The 24,142-nt window shown below is 37.5% G+C and overlaps 2 protein-coding genes across 2 annotated transcripts; both read right to left on the reverse strand.

Annotated features, from left to right (window-relative positions):
• Positions 1-470: 470 nt before the first annotated feature.
• Positions 471-5,868, reverse strand: LOC132839448 (uncharacterized; the record flags this gene model as incomplete). Its single annotated transcript, XM_060860420.1, is given in 3 exon segments — positions 471-519; positions 5,185-5,630; positions 5,632-5,868. Coding segments are annotated over 3 exon segments (732 nt in total), but the record flags the coding sequence as incomplete, so codon positions are not given.
• A 3,022-nt stretch (positions 5,869-8,890) lies between these two features.
• On the reverse strand, positions 8,891-17,302 carry ednrba (endothelin receptor Ba). Its single transcript, XM_060860302.1, has 7 exons — positions 16,572-17,302; positions 15,476-15,588; positions 14,513-14,717; positions 14,055-14,204; positions 12,365-12,498; positions 11,953-12,061; positions 8,891-10,032 (listed from the first exon to the last, which is right to left on the reverse strand). The coding sequence occupies exons 1-7, from the start codon at positions 16,905-16,907 to the stop codon at positions 9,895-9,897; spliced, it is 1,185 nt and encodes a 394-aa protein (XP_060716285.1). The 5' UTR covers positions 16,908-17,302; the 3' UTR covers positions 8,891-9,894.
• Positions 17,303-24,142: the final 6,840 nt, after the last annotated feature.

Raw genomic sequence — 24,142 nt, forward strand, 5'->3', positions numbered from 1 at the left:
AGAAATAATATATTTATTTGTTGCATATTATGCATGAGAGCTGTCACAAGAAAAGCAGGGCCTATTTATCATTTGTTTTCCCACCTGATTCCAATTATCCCAGATAACCCATAGCTGCTCATAATTCTTTTAAAATATTGTTGTTGTTGTTGGTGTTTTTTTTTTCTTTGTGTGTGTGTGTAAAACATCCTCTGCCACAACCTTCTTAATCCTAAAATATTTTTGTGTTCATGTCGAAGCTGTTGGCATTGATTTTGTTGCTTTAAGCATTTATTTATCTGAGAAATCTTACAGATGATGCTAATCTTCATCATTTCAATCAAATATACTTTACTAATACAGTGCAGTACATTCCTTTGCTGTTATTTTTTTTAGAGAATTAAAATTTAAAATTTTGTAAAAAAAAAAAAAAAAAAAAAAAAAAAAAAAAAAAACAATTATTCAGGTACTGATTTTTTTTGAAACTTTTTTTTTTTTTTTTAATTTTTTTTTTTTTTATGACGTTTCTTTTCTTTTCTTCTTTCTATTAAGACCAGATATACTGCAGAAATTCTTATTGCTTCCGTCCTCAGGGAGCTACTGCCTTTTCACCTTTAAAGATATTTTAATAAAATGAAATTGATCTCAGAGCTCTTTCTCTGTGCCCTGAGCACTTTGCAGTCTCCGGTATATGACTTTAGAAACACAACTAAAAATAATTTCAATGAAAATGCAGTCAAAATGTCTGATCGGTTCTACCCCAAACTAGACTTATTTTCAAAGCTGAATTATAATAACCAACAACCTGGCTTATCTATATATGTTTATGGATTTGAAAAAAAAAAATTGAATAACAAATGAGAGAATGCCATTTCTCTTCTTTCTACTCTTTCATCTGGCAAGCAGAGATAGGGAGTGCACATAAAATTCCTCAGGTTCCTTAAACCTTTTTCTGGCTCTCTTTCTCTTTCCCACCACAGAGCTTTTCATTATTTCAGCGTTTTTCTTTTTCTCCCAAATGTTTGAACGGCTAACCCAGAAGTATGTGCGAACCCATTTTTACTCCCCCTCTGCAAATATTAGTGCAAGTTGAACCGTTTGCTGAACTTTCTTTAACAGAGGTAAACTCTGTAAAGAAATCACCATGACCATGTATCAATTCCATTGCAATTACATTTACAGTTTATAGTCATACTGACTATATGACTATAGTCAGTATGACTATAAACTCTAAAACATATAAATGACATGATGATATTTAATTTTTTTTTTCTTCACTGGTCCTCCCTAGTCATAGTATCATACAAGCACAGAGACCTTCAGTCTTATCTACAAAGGGTTAATGTGGCTGTAGGGTTGCAGAAAGCCTGGAGTCTATCCCAGGAGACACTAGGTGAGGGACACGCTGGTCATGGTGCCAAGCCTTCGTAGGACACAATCTCACACACCCTCGCACACCAATTCACACACTATAGACATATCTTTGATCTGGGAGGAGGAAAGCGGAGTGCCAAGAGGAAACCCCTGAAAAGTGTTGTGAGATACAGCTAAGTACAGTGACCCAGACTCAGAATTCGTTCTCTGCGTTTAACCCATCCAAAGTGCACACACACAGCAGTGAACACACACACACCGTGAACACAGACCCGGAGCAGTGGGCAGCCATTTATGCTGCGGCACCCGGGGAGCAGTTGGGGGGGTTCGGTGCCTTGCTCAAGGGCACCTCAGTCGTGGCCGGCCCGAGACTCGAACCCACAACCTTAGGGTTAGGAGTCAGACTCTCTAAGGGTGGGATTCACCCCTACAACTGTGGTAAACATGTATGTTATGAACATTTAAACTACTAAGTCACTGTGCAGCACAAACGTGTTCAGTATTTATTTTACAGCAGAAGACTGGTTTATTATTTTACATGATTAAATGAAAAACAATTAGGCAATTAGATCTGTATATTGATTTAGAGCAGAAATACCCCAAAAAATGTAATGCATACTGAGATATCTCACATTTTTGCCATGGGTGAGAATGACCCTGATGAACGGGTGATCTGGTTATAGGCTAGTAAATCCTTGACGTGAATCAGTGCACACTGCTTGGTTGTTGTGATGGCTCTGTAGCTGAGGTTTTGAGTGACAGATCAGACAGTGTTAATAGTGGAGTGGCTGGTTCAGGGTGTTGTCATGTCTGTGTTGCCTTCTGACTGTACTTTAAGTTATTCTGTGAAAGCTCGTCTTGCCTGGGTGCCTGCTTGCACTCTGTACATTGTCCTTAACCATGACATGACAAGAGCATACTGTAACTAGTAATCTGTCTTCTCTCACTCCACCCTCTCTCTCTCTCTCTCTCTCTCTCTCTGTCTCTGTCAAGCTAATCCTGACTGAGACACCAGTGATTTTGATCCCTTCCGATCTCCAGACCTGTCTGATTCATCCTGATGCTCATCTTCTGAAGTTGTCATCATCTAAAAATCATTCCCTGCTACTAAGGACACCCCCCATATATAAAGCATGAACATCACCATCAGATTACTGTAGATGGAACCAGATAGAAACCATAAAAATGGCTGTGAATCATCGTCCTTGGATTAGTGTTCGGATCGCAATTGCTAAGAACAGTTTGCATTCAAGTCTCCATCATTGAACAGATAATAACATCAGTTTGATAAAATAGACTTTAAGTTAAAACTGGAAGCTTAAAACTGACAATATGGCACACAGATTTAGAAGAGAAATTATTTATAATTGTATTATCTGATGTTACCCAAATGAAGATGAGATCACTTTTGAATCTGGTTCCTCTCAAGTTTACTTCCTCAAATCATCCTTGCTTCTAGCTTGCTAATTATATTAGAAGAAGAAGAAGAAGAAAAAGTAGAAGAAGAAGAAGAAGAAGAAGAAGAAGAAGAAGAAGAAGAGAGGCCTTTATTTTGTCACATTATAGCTCAGTGAAATTCTTTCTTCACATATCCCAACGTTGGAAGTCGGGGTCTGAGCACAGGGTCAGCCATGGTACAGCAGTCAGGGTTAAGGGCCTTGCTCAAGGGCCCAACAGTGGCAGCTTGGACCCTGATCTTCTGATCAACAAACCAGAGCCTTCACTGCCTGAGCCACCACTGTCCACAGAATTTTATAAATATATTATATAATATATTATATTAAATTGATATTTTTCTACTCCGTCCAGGGTGTATCCTGCCTTGATGCCCGATGACGCCTGAGATAGGCACAGGCTCCCCGTGACCCGAGGTAGTTCGGATAAGCGGTAGAAAATGAACGAATGAATGAATGATATATGTCATGTGTGCGGGATAAAACGGGACCCAAATGCAGGATAGGAAAACGGAACAGGGTTTTATTAACTAAACAGACACTAAACAGGACACAGACGAAGACAACAATGGACAACACAGTAGATTCCGCGCTGCAAAAGGCAACGCGGCACGGTTAAATAGACAAGTAATTACAATAGGAAACAGGTGTGTGGAAACAGGAGGAGCAGACAAAGGCGGGGCAGACACGTGACAAGGACACGTGACAAAGAGTCCGGGCTGAGTCCTGACAATATATTTCTGTAAATCTGCTTTGTGACATTGTTTAACGTGCCAAACAAAGCTTTGTATTGAATTAAATTGAACTGAAGGCTGAAGAGTGATTGAACCGAAGAGTGTTATGCATCATGCTTTATTTTATACTTTAATTACATTTATATGTATTTATCTTCCAGAATTTGCTTTATATGACTGGGATCATACAGTAATAGACTGTAAAAAGTAACAGGAAGAATCTGTATAAATCTTACTGTAAATTTGTGTGAATAAATCCTACAGTAAATCTTTTACAGTGTAGGATACAATGTTCGAGAACGTGAGCGTGGAGTGAGAGGGAACGTGGGTGAAAATTCTTAGGTCGTCGTTTTGTCTTAAATTTCAGCAAACCTTCATGGAATCCTGGGTACGATTATAACAATTCAAGCCAACTATTTTCACGTTTTCTTCAAAGAGTCTAAGGCAGGGAACGCAACACTCGTCCCTCCTCCGTGAATCTCCTTTAAAGCTGAACTGTAGTATTTCATTTTTGGGATTATTTTTTGACAAATGAGAAAAGAAAAAAGACTCGTATTTAAATAAGGAATGCTAATTGACATACGCTATAAACAGTAATGTGCGTATCAGTTCCTCTAGAATTTCACACAAAACCAAGCAAAGTCGAAAAAGCTTGGAAACAAAGTAGATTTTCCACGTATTTGGGCCGTGACATCATCGCAACGCTCATTCAGCCAAAGCCCTCTTCCATTAACATGAGCACGGGTATCAAAGAAAGAAATCACAGCTACGTCTTCACCGGTAGGAGTTTAAAAGAAGAATCCTGTGCTTGAATTTTCACAATTCATGTAGATTTTTGCAGAAAAGCAGCAAAAATTCTGCAAGATTTGAAATTTTGATGTAAGCCAAAAAAAATCGAGAAATTTTTCCACAATAATTACAGAAAAAACAACACAACATCCAGCAACGACTGATTTATATTCGGGTTTGAACCCGGTGTTATTTTATGTATTTGTATTTATTTAGTGCTCAGAATATTTGGATCTGTTTTTGTGTTTTCGGGTTCAAACCAAAAATGTGTGTTTTTTTATTTCTCACACATTTTTATCATTTATTTTACACAGTCTTTTATCTAACATGACTCGAATAAGCAATCTAGACATCAACACAGTGATGCTAAGAAACTGTTCTTTAGTTCACACTTGAAAGTAACCGTCTAATAAAATGGTATCAGGCTGTGATTATGGAGTTGTCACTTTCCAGAAAGATAAGAAAAGTTAATTGTACATAATTAATTGTACAAAGTTAATTGTTTAGATTCTACTTTAAACCTGAGATAGGCTCAGAGTGCTGTAGGTTCTGCATACTACAGATTTCTACTGCGAATCAGGAATGTTATGTTGCTTCTCTGAAAAAAAGAGGAATACCGCATCTTGTGCTCGATGTGGCAACGAGCCAGACGTAAAAACCTTCTGCTCATGTGAAACAGTTTTGGCAAACTTACCTGATGGTTTATGTATTTTTATTCATTTAGGATGCATTATCTGTTCAACCTGAATAATGTATTTGTATTCAGTTATCATTACAGTGAATTACAAGCCTATTATCAGCTTAAGACAAAAGATGACTGGATGAAATAAACAAGGATTACACTGATGATGTGCTTTTGCACTGGTGTCTTTTCTTTTCTTTTCTTTTCTTTACTTTTCTTTTCTTTTCTTTTCTTAGAGCATTAGTGTTTTTCTTTCCTTTTCCTTTCTTTCTTTTCTTTTCTTTTCTTAGTGTTTTTTAGCACATTAGTGTTTTTCTTTCCTTTTCTTTTCTTTTCTTATCTTTTCTTTTCTTTTCTTTTCTTAGAGCATTAGTGTTTTTCTTTCCTTTTCCTTTCTTTCTTTTCTTTTCTTTTCTTTTCTTTTCTTTTCTTTTCTTTTCTTTTCTTTTCTTAGTGTTTTTTAGCACATTAGTGTTTTTCTTTTCTTTTCTTTTCTTTTCTTTTCTTTTCTTTTCTTTTCTTTTCTTTTTTCTTTTAGTGCATAAGCGTTTTTTTCCTTTCCTTTTCCGTTCTTTTCTTTTCTTTTCTTTTCTTTTCTTTTCTTTTCTTAGTTTTTTTAGCGCATTAGTGTTTTTCTTCCCTTTTCCTTTCTTTCTTTTCTTTTCTTAGGGTTTTTAGCGCGTTAGTGTTTTTCTTTCCTTTTCCTTTCTTTCTTTCTTTCTTTCTTTCTTTCTTTCTTTCTTTCTTTCTTTCTTTCTTTCTTTCTTTTTCTTTTCTTTTCTTTGCTTTTTGTTTTTCTTTTAGTGCAGTAGCGTTTTTCTTTTCTTTCCTTTTCCGTTCTTTTCTTTTCTTTACTTTTCTTTTCTTTTCTGTTCTTTAATTTCTTTTTTAACTTAATGTAACGACATACAGCATTAAGAAGAAGCTGAACATCGCAAGTTTTTAAATCAACATCACATCACTGTACGTCACGATCTAGAATCATTCAGATTGCCTGGAACAGCACTGTTCTCCTTTACCACTCTCCTAGAGGTTCATGTTCCCTCATGCAACCTGCGTCTAGTGACGACTGATACGTTGTAGTGCCTACACAGCAAGGAATCTCCTGAAACTGACTTTCTCTCAGTGGCGGAATGAAATTCCAACCACAATTCACCCGGACGGCAAAAAAAGTCCCACGTCGTCCATGAACACTTAACTGGACAGCCAATCATACAGACAAATTCAGTCAATAACCAAAAAGTGAGAGATCAAAAACTAAAAAAGACTTAGTATGAACAGGTAAACACTGTGGAATATCTCATTCATATAATAGTCTGTGTGTGTGTGTGTGTGTGTGTGTGTGTGTGTGTGTGTGTGTGTGTGAACAGGTATGAATAATAGAGGGTGAAAAAGTCTGGTAAATGTGAGAACATAACGTGATGAGTATGGAAAGTGTAGTCCTGTGGTATTCAAGTTTATAGGCCATAGTGTATGCTGGGAAATGGAGTTTGCTGCGGATGCATGCGTAATACAACGTGTATTGTCCTCTGCTTGATATATAGCTTCGCTTGTGTTTCCTCATTTGATTATTGAGATATATATCATGCATGCATCTTACATTTTTTGTAGTGTAGAATTAATTGTTTCTGCATCTCAGTGGCTGAAACAAATTTTTTTATATACGTTGAATGTATTGATGTTAAATCCAATGATCAGTGAAGCATAACAACAGACAAAATAACGATAAATTTTGGATTTTATTTTGCATTTTTTTGTTTTACATGTTTTATAACAAAGAAATATAATTTCACAACATTTTCTATGTAACAAAATAAACATTTATTTAATAGTAAATTCAGACTTTTGGACCTAAATGTAAATGTATTACACCGTTTTACCGTGTGAACCTTTCTTTGTGTCTCTTGCTACATCCATGGTGCAATGCACGTGGAAAGTAATCTACTTGGTCATTTAAGGGCCTTTGGCCGTTCTGATTTAACAAGGACCATGAAGGGAGACTGCAGCTGATCAGTAGCACCACTGATGCCAATTTCACAGCCCCTGAGGGAGGACAAAAGTATCCAAGTGAGATTTCACAGCTTTCACAGTGCTGTGTGTGACCAGAGAGTTAAAGGAAGGAGTCATAAGAAGTGGCAGTTCAGGCCTTCCTTTCTCTCTCACATGATGCGAACTGCTTCCTCTGTAAACCGTGTGACCTCTGAATAGACAAAGGCAATAAAAACATGACAAAGAAAACACCATTTTGTTAAAACAATTCTGTCGAATCCCAAATTGGCTGCATGTGTGCGTATTCTAGTCGTAACCCAATTGTACATCAGACTATTCGCTTCAGATTCTTTCTATACATATAAACAAAGGCAGAATGTTGAAATCATTTCAAAGTTTAGTTTGAAGGCTTGACAAAAAAACAGTCACTACACTATTCTCTCAGAAGCAGCTTTGCAAAGCTGGAAAACTAAATTACAAAAGTTTATTTTGGTCCAGAAGTAAACACGGAAATCAAGCTATGGGTTCAGGCTCGGTTTTCATCAGCAGAGATGAAGTGAGCTTTGCCAACATTGAGCCACCTGCTGATACTTTTGTGTCTGACCCAGATCTGTCATGTGTTTACTCAAAATCAGTGCCAGCTACAGGTTAAAGATTAAAGTATTCCACATGCTAACAATAAAATTAAGTTTGTGTCATAGCAAATATGTCACGTGTGACTGTTACAAAATGCCTGTTTACAAATAAAATGTGTATACACTTGATTTTATATATATATGGATGGATGGATGGATGGATAGGGTATTATCTGATCTTAACCACACACACACACACACATATATATATATATATATATATATATGTGTGTGTGTGTGTGTGTGTGTGTGTGTGTGTGTGTGTGTGTGTGTGTGGTTAAGATCAGATAATACCCTATCCATCCATCCATCCATCCATCCATCCATCCATCCATCCATCCATCCATCCATCCATCCATCCACCCACCCATCCATCCATTTTCTGTACCACTTATCCTTTAAGGGTTACAGGGGCAGTGGTGGCTTAAGTGGTTAAGGATAGGGGTTCAAGCCCCAGCACTGACAAGCTGCCACTGTTGGGCCCTTGAGCAAGGCCCTTAACCCTTTCCGCTCCAGGGACGCTGTATCATAGCTGCCCCTGTGCTCCGATCCCAACCTAATCAGCTGGAATATGCGAAGAAAAGAATTCCACCGTGCTGTAATTTATATGTGGCGATAATAAAGGCTTCCATTTAATTCAAATACAAGGAACCCTGGAATCTATCGCAGTGGTGTCAACACATTTACGCACACTCACAATTACAGGCCACAATTACACACACTCACAACTTGTTTATACACAACAGACAATAACAACTCATGTCTTTAGACTGGGAGAGGAAACAGAGCCGGAGGAATCCCCTGACTCACAAGGAGATCAAACCAACCCCAGAGATGCGAAGCAAACATGATGGACACTTAGAATTGCTAAGTAACACCAATAACCTATATAATATCATATCAAACTTCAAAATACATAACATTCCTGAAAAAAATGAAGTAATAACAAAAATATCACAGTGGCCATTTACATATGCGATACTAAAGTAAGAGATTAAATAATAACATATTAAAACATGAAATATTTCACACACAAAGCTTTGAATATGAAAATTCTAATGTATGAGATGATGTATAAGATATAAGAAATAGTCCTATAGGAACCTACAGGTTGAATATTATATAACTGTTATTGAATACGATTGGTCAGAAGATTTAAATATATCTATATTTCTAATTATAAATAAGGACCTTTTTGTAGAACAGCAGTTATGACACTAGCTGCAATCTTTACTGTATATCAATACCCTCATTAACAACTAGTATGCTATCATTTGTAAAGTTACAACTTACACTAGAACTATAATGGACACCCAGATCTTTTCTTTTTTTTACTTTTTTTTTCAGTGTCAGCGCTTTGTAACAGACAGAAACAGTAAAGCCGTAAAGACCTCACAACAGAAAGATTTGTGGTTTGGATGTAACATTCTTTACCTTATATAAGATATTCTTTACCTTATATACTGTTATAAGGTCTTATAGATACAAAGGTTTTTCATCAACATTCCATAAAATGTACATAATATTTCACTACGAATGAATAAAACAAATGAAGCGTTTGAAATAAAATGAATTAATTAAAAAAATTATAAAAAATCGCGAAATCCTGGAAGGGCTGTGTAATGGTTGGCAAGTTTGCTGTGGTATAATAGAAATAATCCACTTCATGATGTGGTGTTATTGGGAAATAATCAATTTTACATTGGCTCCACTTCAAGCCTGTCGTTGATTATTTTTCTAGAACGGCACACCCTATGATGTTCTATCACTTTACCTACAAATACTACTAATTTGTGACATCATCATATTCATATTCATAACAGCACAGTCACTGAATCCTGTGTGGGTTCAGTGTTGTTATGATTTGTTCAGATGACAATACTAAAGATCATTCCATCCTCATCTGGGATTTTCAAGCCATCTTTCAAGAAAACAGTGACAGAAGCTGTAGTATATGAACGCTTTGGCGGATCATGAGAGCAAGTCAGCATCATGGTGATTGTAACAACATGGTGTGTTTCATTTGATTTACTCCATATGAATTAGATTTTATTTTGTCATTTTTATATGCAAATAGTTAATATTTTAAATGCTGTTCTCAGCTCTATAAATGTGCTTTGACCATTAGACAAGACGAAATCATTCCACGTGCTGTCAGTGGCACGACGACGTACGCTTCTAAGCAGCGATTGAAAGTCATCAAGTGTGAATTACAAATAATATTCTTTGCATGTACAGAATTGCCGTCGGTTCAGCACTTAAACCGAAGTGTACTTGTTTGTGGCTCGGCTGCTGCTCTGTTCTGACCCGCGATCTGCCGATTTGAGCTTCATGCAGGACGGCTGTTCATCCACTGCTAGCACCTCAGGAGGCAAACACCAACAACACAAGCAAGACTGGGAACAAAATAAAAAAAAAAGTTGAAACTTGGACATCAGTTCTGTCACAATAGATAAGACACAAGTAAGAGGACACTGAAACTTTGTTTGATTTTATTTTGTCACCTACTTTTTTGATCGCTTACTTGATACACTATACATATGGCCAAAGGTTTGTTGACACCACAAAGCTGGAAGCAAATATTTACTGCATTATTGCAAATGCTCTAAATCCTGAGCAATTTATATGATTATATCATTTTAAACAACTGTGCAATTAAGGGTTTAGGTCCTTGCTCCGCGGCCCAGGTTGGCAGGTTGGTTGGCCTGGGATTTAAACTCACAACCTTCCTATATGTAGTCAGGGTTTAAGTCCCAGCACTGCCAAGCTGCCACTGTTGGGCACTTGAACAAGGCCCTTAACCCCTCACTGCTCTAGTGGTGCTGTATCATGGCTGACCCTGTGCTCTGACCCCAACTTTCAAAGTTGGGATATGATATGGAAAGAATTGGAAAGATATGGTGATCCCTACACCAGTACAACACTTGTCTGACTGTATATTTGTAATCACACCATCTAGCGTCACCCATATGAGGATGGGTTCCCCTTTGAGTCTGGTTCCTCTCAAGGTTTCTTCCTTTACCAATCTAAGGGAGCTTTTCCTTGCCACTGCTGCCTGAGTCACCTCAGACTTGCTCATTGGGGATAAATACATATACATACATACATACATACATACATACATACATACATACATACATACATACATACATACTGTGAACTATATATATTTTGAATTTTTATTATATTAATTCTTTATACTACTCCTTATGTTTATCTTCTGTTCTATGTTTATGTTCTGTAAAGCTGCTTTGAGACAATGTCCATTATAAAAAGCGCTATACAAATAAACTTGAATTGAATTGAATTGAATTTGAGTGTGCTGTAATGTGTACTGTATGTGACAAAATAAAGGCTTCTATTCTATTCTATTCTATTCTATACTATTCTATTCTATTCTATCAACTACTAAAATACCACATCCCCTCAAATAATTTTATAAAATGTCTTTGTATGTTGTAGCATTATAGTTTCCCAGAGAGGCACAAACCTGTTGCACAAAGCTGAAGAGGAAGAGTGTTAAATCTCACTAATGTTCTTGTAGCTGAGTGAATACAAATCCACACAGCTTTGCTCCAAAATCAAGTGGAAAGCCCGAAGTTAGGAGATTAATCTAAAATGGGATGTTCGAAAATCACATACGCTGTGTAAGCCAGGTGTCTATATTCCTTTGGCCGTATGGTGTACTTACTGTATATACTCAGTGTATATATAATGGAAAAGCTATTATATCGTCGCTGTCGGGCGGAAACCTCGTATGTCCAAATTTTGTCAATTTCATATTTTTTCACATATCGATGCTATTGGTCAGTCCCCATGTGGGTCTGTTATTTTTACAAGTTATTAACCAATCTAAAGTCTTGAAAATAGCTTGAGCGCAAATCTCATAACTCCATTGGACACTTCAACTGTAAACCTCTTCCTCACTCCGCGGGAGAGATTCGCGGCATATTTCTCCTCAAGAAGAGTCGCAACGAATCAACACGTCTTCTGAGGTAAATGTCTTCAAAACACTGGGCTCAAAGAAAAAAAAATCTTGACCCCCGCTAGTTCTGGTGCTCGTCTGAGGACAGGAATTTAGCGCAAGACAATCCACTGCAACGCGGACTAAACCCTGTGCACTGCAGATAAGGTACGGCGTTTTTTTAATTTCCTGAAAAATAACGGTTTTGGAGATACGAGGATTCCTCCCGATAGCGACGAATGAAAATAGTTTATTCCAACCACTAAAACAAGGCTAGTACGTGGATTGGCTTGTATAAGTTACCCCTAGGTGTGAATCAAGGATGTATATATAAAGGAATGAGTTTTCTTACCTTGAAACAGCTTTTAAACCGTTTGCTGACCATATATAAAGCTATAGGGTTGATGCATGAGTTCACTGAAGCCATGTTGATCCCAATGTAATCAAGGACCAGGAAGAAGCTGGAGAAAACACACCATACACACTTTGATAAAATAGAGAACCGTATAATTTATATACATACAAGTATTTTTCTATATAAAGATTTCCATGAATGTTTTACATTGGCAATAAGAAAATCTGAACAAACATTTCCCAGATTTATTGCAAAAAATCAATTCATGGAAGTGTTTTCCAGGCTTTTCATAAATGTGTGTCTGGAGCTGCTCTGCTGCTATATGAACCTCTTTAAAAACCAATGTAATTCAAATCATATCAACTGGTGTGTGTGTGTTTGTGTGTGTGTGTGTGTATTTGTGGTTTACCTCAGAAGCTCACAGCGGTTTGGATCGTCCTCATTATAAAGGGTGAGCTTGAGAATGCGGCTCATGTGCAGAGGCAACCAGCACAGAGCAAAGACCAACACCAAGCAGAACACGGTCTTGGCCACCTCACGTCTCTACGGTAGAAAACACCACATTCTGATATCGAAGTTTTCAATGTAAAATAACTTTCACCATATAAACAAGCACAGACATGAGTGACTCCATAACAATATGTTTCCCTTTGAGAATTAGTCTGTACCTCAGAGAATTTTTTTGTGGTACCTTTAAACTAAAAGTAGACCTAATGCTGAGAAAAAGCAGATTATGTTTTTCAGCTCACTAACGGGTAACATAATAACTGCTTCTCCTGCCGTTTCCCTGAGCTTCTCGCTCCCACAGGAGCATGCGGAGAAACACACAGACGCATGAGACGAGTTAATGAACCAGTGCTTTTCTCGTATATAGAGAGCTGGGAAATGGATGATCATTTGAAGCTATCTCACTCCATTCTCTCCATTAACTGACAATTTATCAAAGTGTGCTATATGCCAAAAAACTTCACAAACACAAGAATATCGGCTACATAAAGAGCGTGACTAGCTCAGGCAGGCGAGATCAGAGGGGGCGAAAACACAGAAAAATGAGTTTATGAGACATTATACACATAATATACTAACGTTACACTATTTTCCGTAATATTATACTACAGCACTGTTGGATTTTGTTACGGTGTTAATTAATTTCTGGAACAGAGGCTCCGATAATAAATTTAGCTGCAAGGTTTTTTTTTTATTCTATAGTAACAACTTCAGGGGTCACGGTGGCTTAGTGGTTAGCACGTTCGCCTCACACCTCCAGGGTTGGGGGTTCGATTCCCACCTCCGCCTTGTGTGTGTGGAGTTTGCATGTTCTCCCCGTGCCTCGGGGGTTTCCTCCGGGCACTCCGGTTTCCTCCCCCGGTCCAAAGACATGCATGGTAGGTTGATTGGCATCTCTGGAAAAGTGTCCGTAGTGTGTGATTGTGTGAGTGAATGAGAGTGTGTGTGTGTGCCCTGTGATGGGTTGGCACTCCGTCCAGGGTGTATCCTGCCTTGATGCCCGATGACGCCTGAGATAGGCACAGGCTCCCCGTGACCCGAGGTAGTTCGGATAAGCGGTAGAAAATGAATGAGTGAGTGAGTGAGAGAGTGAGAGAGTAACAACTTTATGACATTAAAAAAAGTTGATACCTTGATGCTTTCAATTTTCCACCATGAAGATGTCTTATTATCAGTATGGCTGTTTATAGCTACTATAATGCAAGCTTGTTTGTATGCAACTAGAAATGAATTACTAGTATGAAGTGAACGTTGATTAATAAAGTATAAGGAGAATAAAGCATTTTTTGAGATGCTGTTATTGGAATCAATCACTTCATGTCAGTGATTATTTTCTTATAACAGCTATTTGATTCCTCTCTCAAATATATCTGAACACTGACTCAGTTGACACTGACAACAGTTGACAACAATGCTTTGCCCACACAAGGACTCATATTTTTTGCCGTGGAGAGAGGAAGGAAATTTATTTTAACTCGCTCAATATTTTCAAAGACATAAAGCAAGAGTTGTTGCATCGAACTTCCCCTTTATAGCTTTAGACATTAGGATCAAAGATTCAGAGGTCATGAACAGTTATAGAGGACACCAACGTGTTTCAAGTGGTCGTTCAGAGCAATCTGCACGCTGTCCTTCCTTCGCAGCATTTCACAGGTCATGAGGGAGTAGAAGATGGCGGTGCAGGCCAGTGGCATGCAGAAGTAAAAGCTGAAGAGCCACCAGTCTTTTGCTAACTTATAAAACTAAGAACAGATAAACACCATGTTAATAATATGCATCAAAGTGATAATTGATACGTTTTTTATTTTTACATAATATAAATATATAGTAAAATTAATTCACCTTGTTACTAAAAAAACAAACAAACAAACCCAAAAAAACAGCAATAATATTTGACCCCAAAAAAATCATGAATTATAAAACTATTTGTAAAATTGTGCATTAAAAGTTTATTAAATGAGTTTATTGTGCATTAAACACACACGTGCACACACACACACACACACACACACACACACACACACATACACACACACACACACACGCTGACCTTCATGAACTGGCTCTTTTGTAGTGGATGCAGCAGGCAGATCCTCAAGTGATCTCCTTTATAATCCATAGTGATCATGTCAAAGGCAATGATCTCAGGCACTGCTAGAATGATGGACAACAACCATATCAGTATGATCTCAATGGTTGTGCACCTGGGCACTCCGATTCCTTTGATACGGCTCCAAGATGCTACCGCACGGTATCTTGTAAGAGTGAGACAGGTTGATGATGATTACAAAAAAGTACACCACTAAATTCACACTGAAAATTATAATTTTATCTGTACTTATATTTCTCATTTTTCTTTCCATGTGATACCATTTATAAATGCTACACTGCACAGTGTGTATGCACAGCATGACAATTACGCTGACTGCTTCATGCTTTATCTTTATAAAGTGTTGTGCATTAAGTAGAGTCGCAAAGAATTGCGCTCAATCAAGCAACATACTGGACACAGGTTTCTTATACAACATGAGATAACAATAATTTTCCAGAGATGCCAATCAACCTACCATGCATGTCTTTAGACCGGGGGATGAAACCGGAGTACCCGGAGGAACCCCCTGAGGCACGGGGAGAACATGCAAACTCCACACACACAAGGTGGAAGCGGGAATCGAACCCCGACCCTGGAGGTGTGAGGCGAACATGCTAACCACTAAGCCACCGTGCCCCCTCTCATTCATTCTGTGTTACTAAAATTATTATTATATATTACTGGGTAGCTCTGACATATCGGCAAGCTCAATATCCTGCTCATTGTGTAGTTCTGAGGATATACTAGAGAATACTACATCATGTCTAATAGTGGTAAGTCAAAATACCTGCAGTATTCATGCAACTAATAAACAGAAAAACAATTTATAACACATCACATGCACAAATGGCCAATGATGACGCAACCATGCTCAAAATAAAACAATACTAAGTTATTTGTGAATGATTTGTATTATTGTACCTGTCTATGCTTAATGCACACAAACTCAAGACTGTGATGCCAACAGAAGCCTTCTGCACAAAAGGAACCAGTTTGCAGACTCCAACACCAAAAGGCCAGTCTTCAGCCAGAAGCTAAAAGAGGCAATTACAGTTTGCTTGATCAGATTTGACGTTATATAACAAATTAAAAAAAGATATTTAATTAGTCAATAACATATAGAGTAAAATGTTAATAATACCCACAATTCTATCTGCAGTCTCAGCTTTTATGAGGTAGATAAAACTGGGTTGTTGTGCTGCAACAGATCTTCACTATCTTCACTTCTATCTAATTCCCAAATCAAGCTTACTTTCATGTTAACTAACTATATTAATTGAACAAATTATGATTATACAATTTTGATAAACGTGTTTTGGGGCACATTCAAAAACATAAAAACAGGGAAATACAAAGATTAGGGGAAAAGATTCATAATTTAATATTACTAATTATATACGTTAATAACTAATTATTAATATTGTTATTATCATTAATTAATTAATAATAATACTAATACTAATAATAATAATAATAATAATAACAATTGTTATTAGTATTATTATTATTATTATTATTATTATTAATATTGTTATTATCATTAATTAATTAATAATAAAAAATCAATGGGTATTAATTTATATAACTAATGAATATAAATTACTATATTATTATATTATTATTATTAGTATTATTATTATTATAAAAGTAATTGGTATTAATTAAAATAATTAATGAATATAAGTTGCTATATTATTATATTAATACTATATTATCATTATTATTATTATTGTTATTATTATTATTAGTATTATTATTATTATTATTATTATTATTATTATTATTTTAGTTTTTTTCTTCACTATTAAATATTTTATATAATCTTCAGGCATAAATAATTAAAGAGTTATTAACAAATTCAAGGAGGCAATTTATTTTTTTTTTTTTCCAAAAATCAATAAGAACAATAATGAATAAACGTTTCTTATCTTATCTTGTCGACAATAAGTACAAGGCACATCCTTATGTAAGTGGTTAGTGATTAGTGATCTCACAGGTCCATTAGTGCTGTTCTCACCTTGTACACGTTAACGGGGATGCCGATTACGATGTGCACGAGGTCACCAAGCGCCAGGCTCGCGATGAGCAGGTTAGGCCCGTTGCGCATGCGCTCATTTGCGTAGATGATACGCAGTAGTGCCGAGTTGCCCACGAGCCCAGCTACGAACACGACACACGACACGGCTGCGTTTATGTACTTGAACGCGTCCCGAATCTCTGTGGGTCCGGTGCACATGGGCGGCGGCGCGCGCGCATACCGTGCAACCGTGATGTTCAGGTCCTTGGCTTCTGTGCAGGTTAACAGCAGCATCACGAGCGCACAAAATACCGACTTAGTCTCCAATGTAATCATTTTTTTTTATATATATTTATATTTTTTAAAATGATGTAATATTTGTCACTTTAGAATATAATATAATATTAAATAAAATATATTATCCGAACGCCGTCTTGTCAAAGTCTCCAAGTGGATGTGAGGAAAATTGGTTATCTGAGGTTGAAATGTTCTTCGTCCTCCTCGTGTTTCTGTTACCTCTTCTGAAATTAGTCATTAATTAAAAAAGAAATAAAACAAGCTTCCATGTCCTTTCCTTTCAGGTGAGTTGAAAGTCTCGATCGTTCATCGCTCTTCTTCTTCTTCTTCTTCTTCTTCTTCTTCTTCTTCTTCTTCTTCTTCTTCTTCTTCTTCTTCTTTGTCTTCGTCTTGTTTTTCAGAGTTCTACTTCTTGATAGCGTTTGTTCTCCTTTAGAGAGGCATGTCTTGTGTTATGGAGTCCTCTTTCCCAAGTAGTATTTTAGGTAAGCTCCAACCCACATGGCTGACCACAAACAGTGGGTGCTGAGGGGGAGGAGGACGAGGAGGAGACAAGTCTTAATGTGTTCAGCGCCTTACGGAGGTTAGAAGATTTATCATTTCATTACAACAACTTCTTGTAAGAGCTGTGGGTGACTATTAAGTAAGAATATGTCGGATATGTTCGTTTAAACGAACTCTGTGTAAAACAAAACAAACAAAGACATAAACAAAACTCAAAAATGTAAAAAAAAAAAAAATACAGAACAAAACAATGAAAAAAATGACATTTGGAGCAACCACAAAAATGAATGAGATAATAATAATCCTACTTGATCCTTATACCAATAAACAGTGCTTTGATTTCCGTAAGGTTGTATAGATTCTAAAAGAAATGTAGAAATGTGTTTATTTTAAAACTGATACTGAGCCATGGCTTGAAGTGTTTGGTCTCAATGTCTCAATGTGTTTGGTTGATTTTTATAGAAAAGCCAGATCTCTGCAGCTGGCTGCTGAAATCTACAGCACACACTCTTTATTTCTTAAGTCGGCTTTAGACTGCATTTACATTGGCGTTTTACGATTACTACGTGTCACGCTGTGTGGGATGGATGGAATAATATCTTGGCTGAGTTCTATAATTGACTGTGAAACTCATGTCAGATTCTACAGCGAAGATCCTTTAATGATAGAGTAAATGTAGAATAAAGGAAAGCCCCATAAATGGTGAGCTTGAGGTTATAAGGATATTTTTCAGTTTAGTAGAATGATTCAATTAGTCATGCCATTGCCTCTGCAGTATTGGTTGTTATCCTGTGAATTTTGCATCATCCTGTGCTGCTCTTCTACTGGCTTTAAGACAAGTGACGAAGCAGAGGATGTAAGTTAAATGTTTATGACATGACCAGAACTTTATCATAAGCTCTCTTTAGTCAAAATGGTATTAAATAAGCGGTAGGAGGATGTCAGATTATGGCAATCTCCAGTAGTCATGGCCAAAGAATTATTTAATAAATTTTTTTTTTTTTGCAAACAATCAGACCAAAAATAGTACAGTATAAAGCTGCCTTTAGTAACAGTAGCAGACCTGCTGCTAAGAAACTGTGTTCATTCTAGTATTACTGCACGAAATATTGTTTGAACATTCAGTATTTACATACAGTATTTACACTGGTCGGTCGGTGTTGTTTCTGTTTACTGTTTATTGTCTTTTGTTTATTGTATTTTTTGTACTTTTTTGTATTGTCTTGTAACTGTTTGTCTGCACTGTCTTTTGTCCTGGGGGGCACGGTGGCTTAGTGGTTAGTACGTTTGCCTCACACCTCCAGGGTTGGGGGTTCGAGTCCCGCCTCCACCTTGTGTGTGTGGAGTTTGCATGTTCTCCCCGTGCCTCGGGGGTTTCCTCCGGGTACTCCGGTTTCCTCCCCCGGTCCAAAGACATGCATGGTAGGTTGATTGGCATCTCTGGAAAATTGTCTGTAGTGTGTGATTGCGTGAGTGAATGAGAGTGTGTGTGTGCCCTGCGATGGGTTGGCACTCCGTCCAGGGTGTATCCTGCCTTGATGCCCGATGACACCTGAGATAGGCACAGGCTCCCCGTGACCCGAGGTAGTTCGGATAAGCGGTAGAAAATGAGTGAGTGAGTGAGTGAGTGAGTGTCTTTTGTCCTGCACTGTCTTGTTTGTCTTGTTTGTTTTTCCCTGCACTGTTTGCACCAGGTTGCACAGTTACACTTTATGTATCTAGGACTACTTACAAGTCCTTAGCCCTGTCTTTGTTTTATGTAGCACCACAATCCTGGAGAAACATTGTCTCATTTCACTGTGTACTGTAACAGCTATATATGGTTGAAATGACAATAAAAGCTTCTTGACTTGACTTGACTTGACATTTACTCTGATCCTTGATCCTTGCCATGAACTACACAGACCATATTAGAAATCATATATTTTAATTAAAATACAAACAAACAATAAGATAAGCCAGCTAAATCGCATTGGCCATTTTTTAAAATTTGTTTAAAAACAACTCAACAGTTCCACTTACTGTTTATCTTGAAATACTGTTTATCTTGAAATACTGTTTATCTTGATGGGATATCTGGAATTCCACTCAGAACACACCTGACTTGTAGCATTTATGAAATAAACAAACAAACAAACAACTTAATAAATAAAAAATACTTTTTTAATGACCTTAACTAATACACTTTTTACATGTGCAGCTGATTAATAAAAAATCTATAAAGGTTCCTGTATCATGTGAGACCTCCAAGTTCACCTCCACCTGTTCCTGATTTCTCATGGCCTCTGATGACATTCCAGGAATTTGCTGTCTTTTCAAAAGCATCGTTTCCACCACATGCGGCAGAAAAGAGATATTAAATCACTGGCTCATAGGATCTGTCTTTGCTTTGGACTTTGTTCACTGATTTGCACGCAAAGCCTGGGCTCCATTACCATTCTCTCTTCCTGGTGGGACGTTTTGGCTGCGTTTGCTTGCTCCACCTTATTATTGACCATCGCCAAGGTGATAAAAGTCCTTGAAAAGCCGCTTATGTGTTCTTGAACATTATTGGATAGTACATGAAAAGGATAGAACATAACAATTGGTGTGCATTATTTTCTTTAATAATAGCCATAATTTAGTCACAGAAATTAGCTGAATAATAATAAAAGAAATGCAGTTTGGGTCTCCATTCATTTAACATTTTTTCTAGTGTTTTGTGTTGTTGCTATTGTCTGTTCCGCTAAAACGAAGGAGTTTAGTAAAGGAGTTTTAGGAGTTTGTATAACTAATTATGCTAAAAGAAACCATAAACAGTGCAAATTTTTAGTTTTATTTAGATCAGTCTGCTATTTATTGTTGTCTTCTAGCTGGAAAATAGAATAGACATGACAACAAAGTAAAAAGTTGATGAATGACATAAAATTAAAAATATTACTGTTTGGCTAAATGTAAGTGGTACAGAATTGGAAAATATAAATCTGTATGCTTGTAGACAGACTGAATTACCAAAGTTAAGTGCATTACATAAGTAACTACCAAAGATTATTATATTATTATTATAACTCATACTTCAGGGTCAAGTATAAGTACACCATATGACCAAAAGTTTGTGGATAGTTGACAATCACACACAACTCTTTTCCTTTTATAATAACCTCCACTTCTCAAAGAAGGCTTCTTAGAACCTCCAAGTTTCAAGAGCATTAGTGAGGTCATGCACCGGCGATGTGTGGACGTCCGCAATGAGGAGTTCTGGGGTGCAGTCAGCATTCCATTTCATCCCAAAAGTGTTCAGTGAGGTAGAGATCCCGGCTTCTGTACAGCCAAACTTAGCAATCCATATCTTCATGGAACTCTGACTCTGTTAGTTACAGTGAATGGAAACAGTAACTCTAATGCAAACAAAGACATCTTAGATAAATGTGTGCTTCCAAATACATTGCAAGTGTTTGGGGAAGGCATACATATGGAAGTGAAGGTCAGGTGTCCGCAACCTTTCGGCCGTATTGTGTACAGCATTACTGTAGATACTGCGATTAAAACCTTGGTTTTAGAGTCTGTAAAATGAAAATATCCAGCAGTATAAATAACAGCAGTGCTGCATTCAGAAACTGATTAAAAGATGGAAAAAAAAACAAAAAAATTGCAAAATAAAAAATAAAAAAAAAATAGACAGTATACATCAACAAAATGGTCTGTTATGAAGTTGCCACTAAAAACACAATGATTTACTCATACTGTCATCACAAACATAAATAACATCTGGTCGGCTGTAGTCCTGCGTTCATACTTCATCACTGAAAGATGAGACCAAGAGCAGCAGACAGAATATTCTAGCAAACTCTGAAATTTTATACTGATGCACACATCTGCACACCACAACACCCTGCAACCAGCAGTTTGTTTTTTAATCTATCTCTTTGTATTAACCAGGGCTGTGCTAGCATCCATGTAAACAATGCCTCTGCATGCAGGTCATGATGAGGTTAGACTATCATTTCTGATTATCAGGATATGGTTCAGCCCAGAGAGAGAATATCAGAAGCTCAGCGCGTTATGAAACACAGACAGCAATTTGATTATGGGTGTATGGGATGAATTAACTCACTGTTCTCCACCAGTTCTCTCCCTCTCTTCTCCTTTCCTGTTTCAGCACATCTAACACCATCTCTAAGCCATCTGGTTTTCTAGTCTACAGCTTGCAAGCATGTTTTCAGAAGATGCTTTCTGTTAAAGATGTTTGTACTTCTGCAATATGTGCCCATTACCCAGACTACTACTGTATTTCCATTGCATCACACCAACATGTCTTTAAATTTTGCTTACAACAACATGAAGAGTTTTTTCACATCTAATTAAATTGCCCAGGACATTTTAGCTCTCGTACGTTGGATGGATATGTGTTGTTTTCAAAACCAGGCAATCAGACAAACATTTCATTCTCAGTAATGAACTTTAGGGGGGCACGGTGGCTTAGTGGTTAGCACGTTCGCCTCACACCTCCAGGGTCGGGGTTCGATTCCCGCCTCCACCTTGTGTGTGTGTGGAGTTTGCATGTTCTCCCCGTGCCTCGGGGGTTTCCTCCAGGTACTCCGGTTTCCTCCCCCGGTCCAAAGACATGCATGGTAGGTTGATTGGCATCTCTGGAAAATTGTCCCTAGTGTGTGATTGCGTGAGTGAATGAGTGTGTGTGTGTGCCCTGCGATGGGTTGGCACTCCGTCCAGGGTGTATCCTGCCTGATGCCCAATGATGCCTGAGATAGGCACAGGCTCCCCGTGACCCGAGGTAGTTCGGATAAGCGGTAGAAGATGAATGAATAATGAACTTTATTTCTTTTAGACATTGCATATCGATCCAATGATGATGTATCATAATAGGTTTAGTTTTCAAGTCTAACTGATGTGTTGCATCTCTGTAGCATGTCCAGCTTTCTCAGATTTCCTCTCTTTTATCTACTAATCATCTTTACAAGTATTGACCTCCTAATTGACCCTTTCCTTTTAAAGCTGAGTGTCAACTGTCACCCTTTTAGTGGTTAAACAGAAGTACCTCAGTGTGAGGTCCAGCCTGCAACAGCTTACCTACTCTTGAGCTCACTAATGGTCCATTGTAGAATTAATCTGCCTTCACTTGACATGGTGACACTGTCGAATCCCCTCAAGGCTTCCTAAGAGCTTTAGATGCCACAGCAGTTCCTTTATATTGATCTCAGACCATTTTTACGGTCTTCCTAACAATAGTTTTGCTTAGAGTCTGGTCAGCAGGGCCTGCACTTAGTGCTGGATGAAAGCAGTGACATCTTGGAATGCTGACACAGTGAACACGGGACAAAAAACAGAGTAGATTTGAAGACACTTAGTCTCCTGCAGCCATTGTTCAAGTTAATGATTATGCATGTTGCGACGTGTGGTCACGGTGGTCAATAAGAGTAAATAAGCCAGGTCTTTAGTGAAGTGGAGAGAAGCCGTAGCCTGTGGCTGTCTTTTTCTCCCTCTTTATCACATCTGAGTGTGAGACACTTAAACAGACCTGGTCTTTATGAGATCAAAGGAGCATTTTTAACAATACCTATATTTTTTGTGTGTAAATGTATGAGTGTGTGGGTGTTTACGTGCAAAGGCCGAGGGTTAGTGACTATGTAAAAGGTTATACTTGTACCCGTTCCTTATAGCAAGAGGCAGACTGGAAGAATTTTGACTAGAAGGATTGTGGCAGACGGATTATTCCCGTATTAGAGATCAGAATAAAACACAACTCCTCAAGGGTTAATATAAGCAGACAGATTGCGCAAAGACAAATAGGCTTCTTTTTCAGCCCTTGTGAAATCCTTTTAAAATAAAAATAGATTTTGAAATGTCCAGCATGTCACAATTTGTCTTCATATATATATATATATTCTTATTTTGCAATTTATTAAAACCACTTCTTCAGACTAGTGCACGCTCCCAGATCCCTCCAGGGCTTCCTCCTCTGTGGGTAACTAACTAGCGCAAGGATCAAGCTGAGCAGATAACAGTGAAGCTTTCTTAAAGGTGGACAATAGCATGAGTTAGGATACAAAGAAGGAGAAGAAGAGAACAGGATAGAACTCTGTCTTCTATTCAACTCTGAATCATTAGTGCAGGTTTTAGATTTGTGAAGGATATGGTAATTAAAGGATTTCTAGACAAGAACTCGAGTCCAGAATTTTTCCTAGAAAGCCATAGAGAGAGTTTGTTGGGCCAGTTGATAAGCTGACACTTGTTGATACAGACACTTCCATGTTTTTTTAATGAAGCACAGAATTTTGTCTCCATGCTTCTTTGATGGCTGGACAGCACTCGGCATTAATAACAATAAAAACAGAATTAGCCGCCTTATTTTGTCACTGTGAGGAAATGGGAGTTAATGGAAGTTTCTGTTTGGTTTTTGTGTTCTGATAATGTTATGGTGTTGTTTTTTTCCAGATATCTGGTCATTTTTGCCATGTTATACTTTTTTCAGACACTTAGAAAACTATATAATTGTGGAAAACTAAGCACACCCATCACTCCAAACTGAATCACTCATAACCTTTGTGCTCATAACCTTACATCATTGCAGACCGTCCGTTTCTTGCTAACAAGCTTGTGTAAACTGTCTGGTTCGTACGTCCCGCTTTCTATAAACCTGCTTTGTTCCAATGTCTTTTGATTATATGATTGCCCTATACGATTAACATTTAATTGAACTAAATGTAAAGTGCTCTACAATCTACAGTAACCACACTACTCTGATGCCAAGGTTTTAGCAACACCAGCATTGT

Source organism: Tachysurus vachellii, chromosome 24 (genome assembly GCF_030014155.1).
Source record: "Tachysurus vachellii isolate PV-2020 chromosome 24, HZAU_Pvac_v1, whole genome shotgun sequence".
Classification (NCBI taxonomy): domain Eukaryota; kingdom Metazoa; phylum Chordata; class Actinopteri; order Siluriformes; family Bagridae; genus Tachysurus; species Tachysurus vachellii.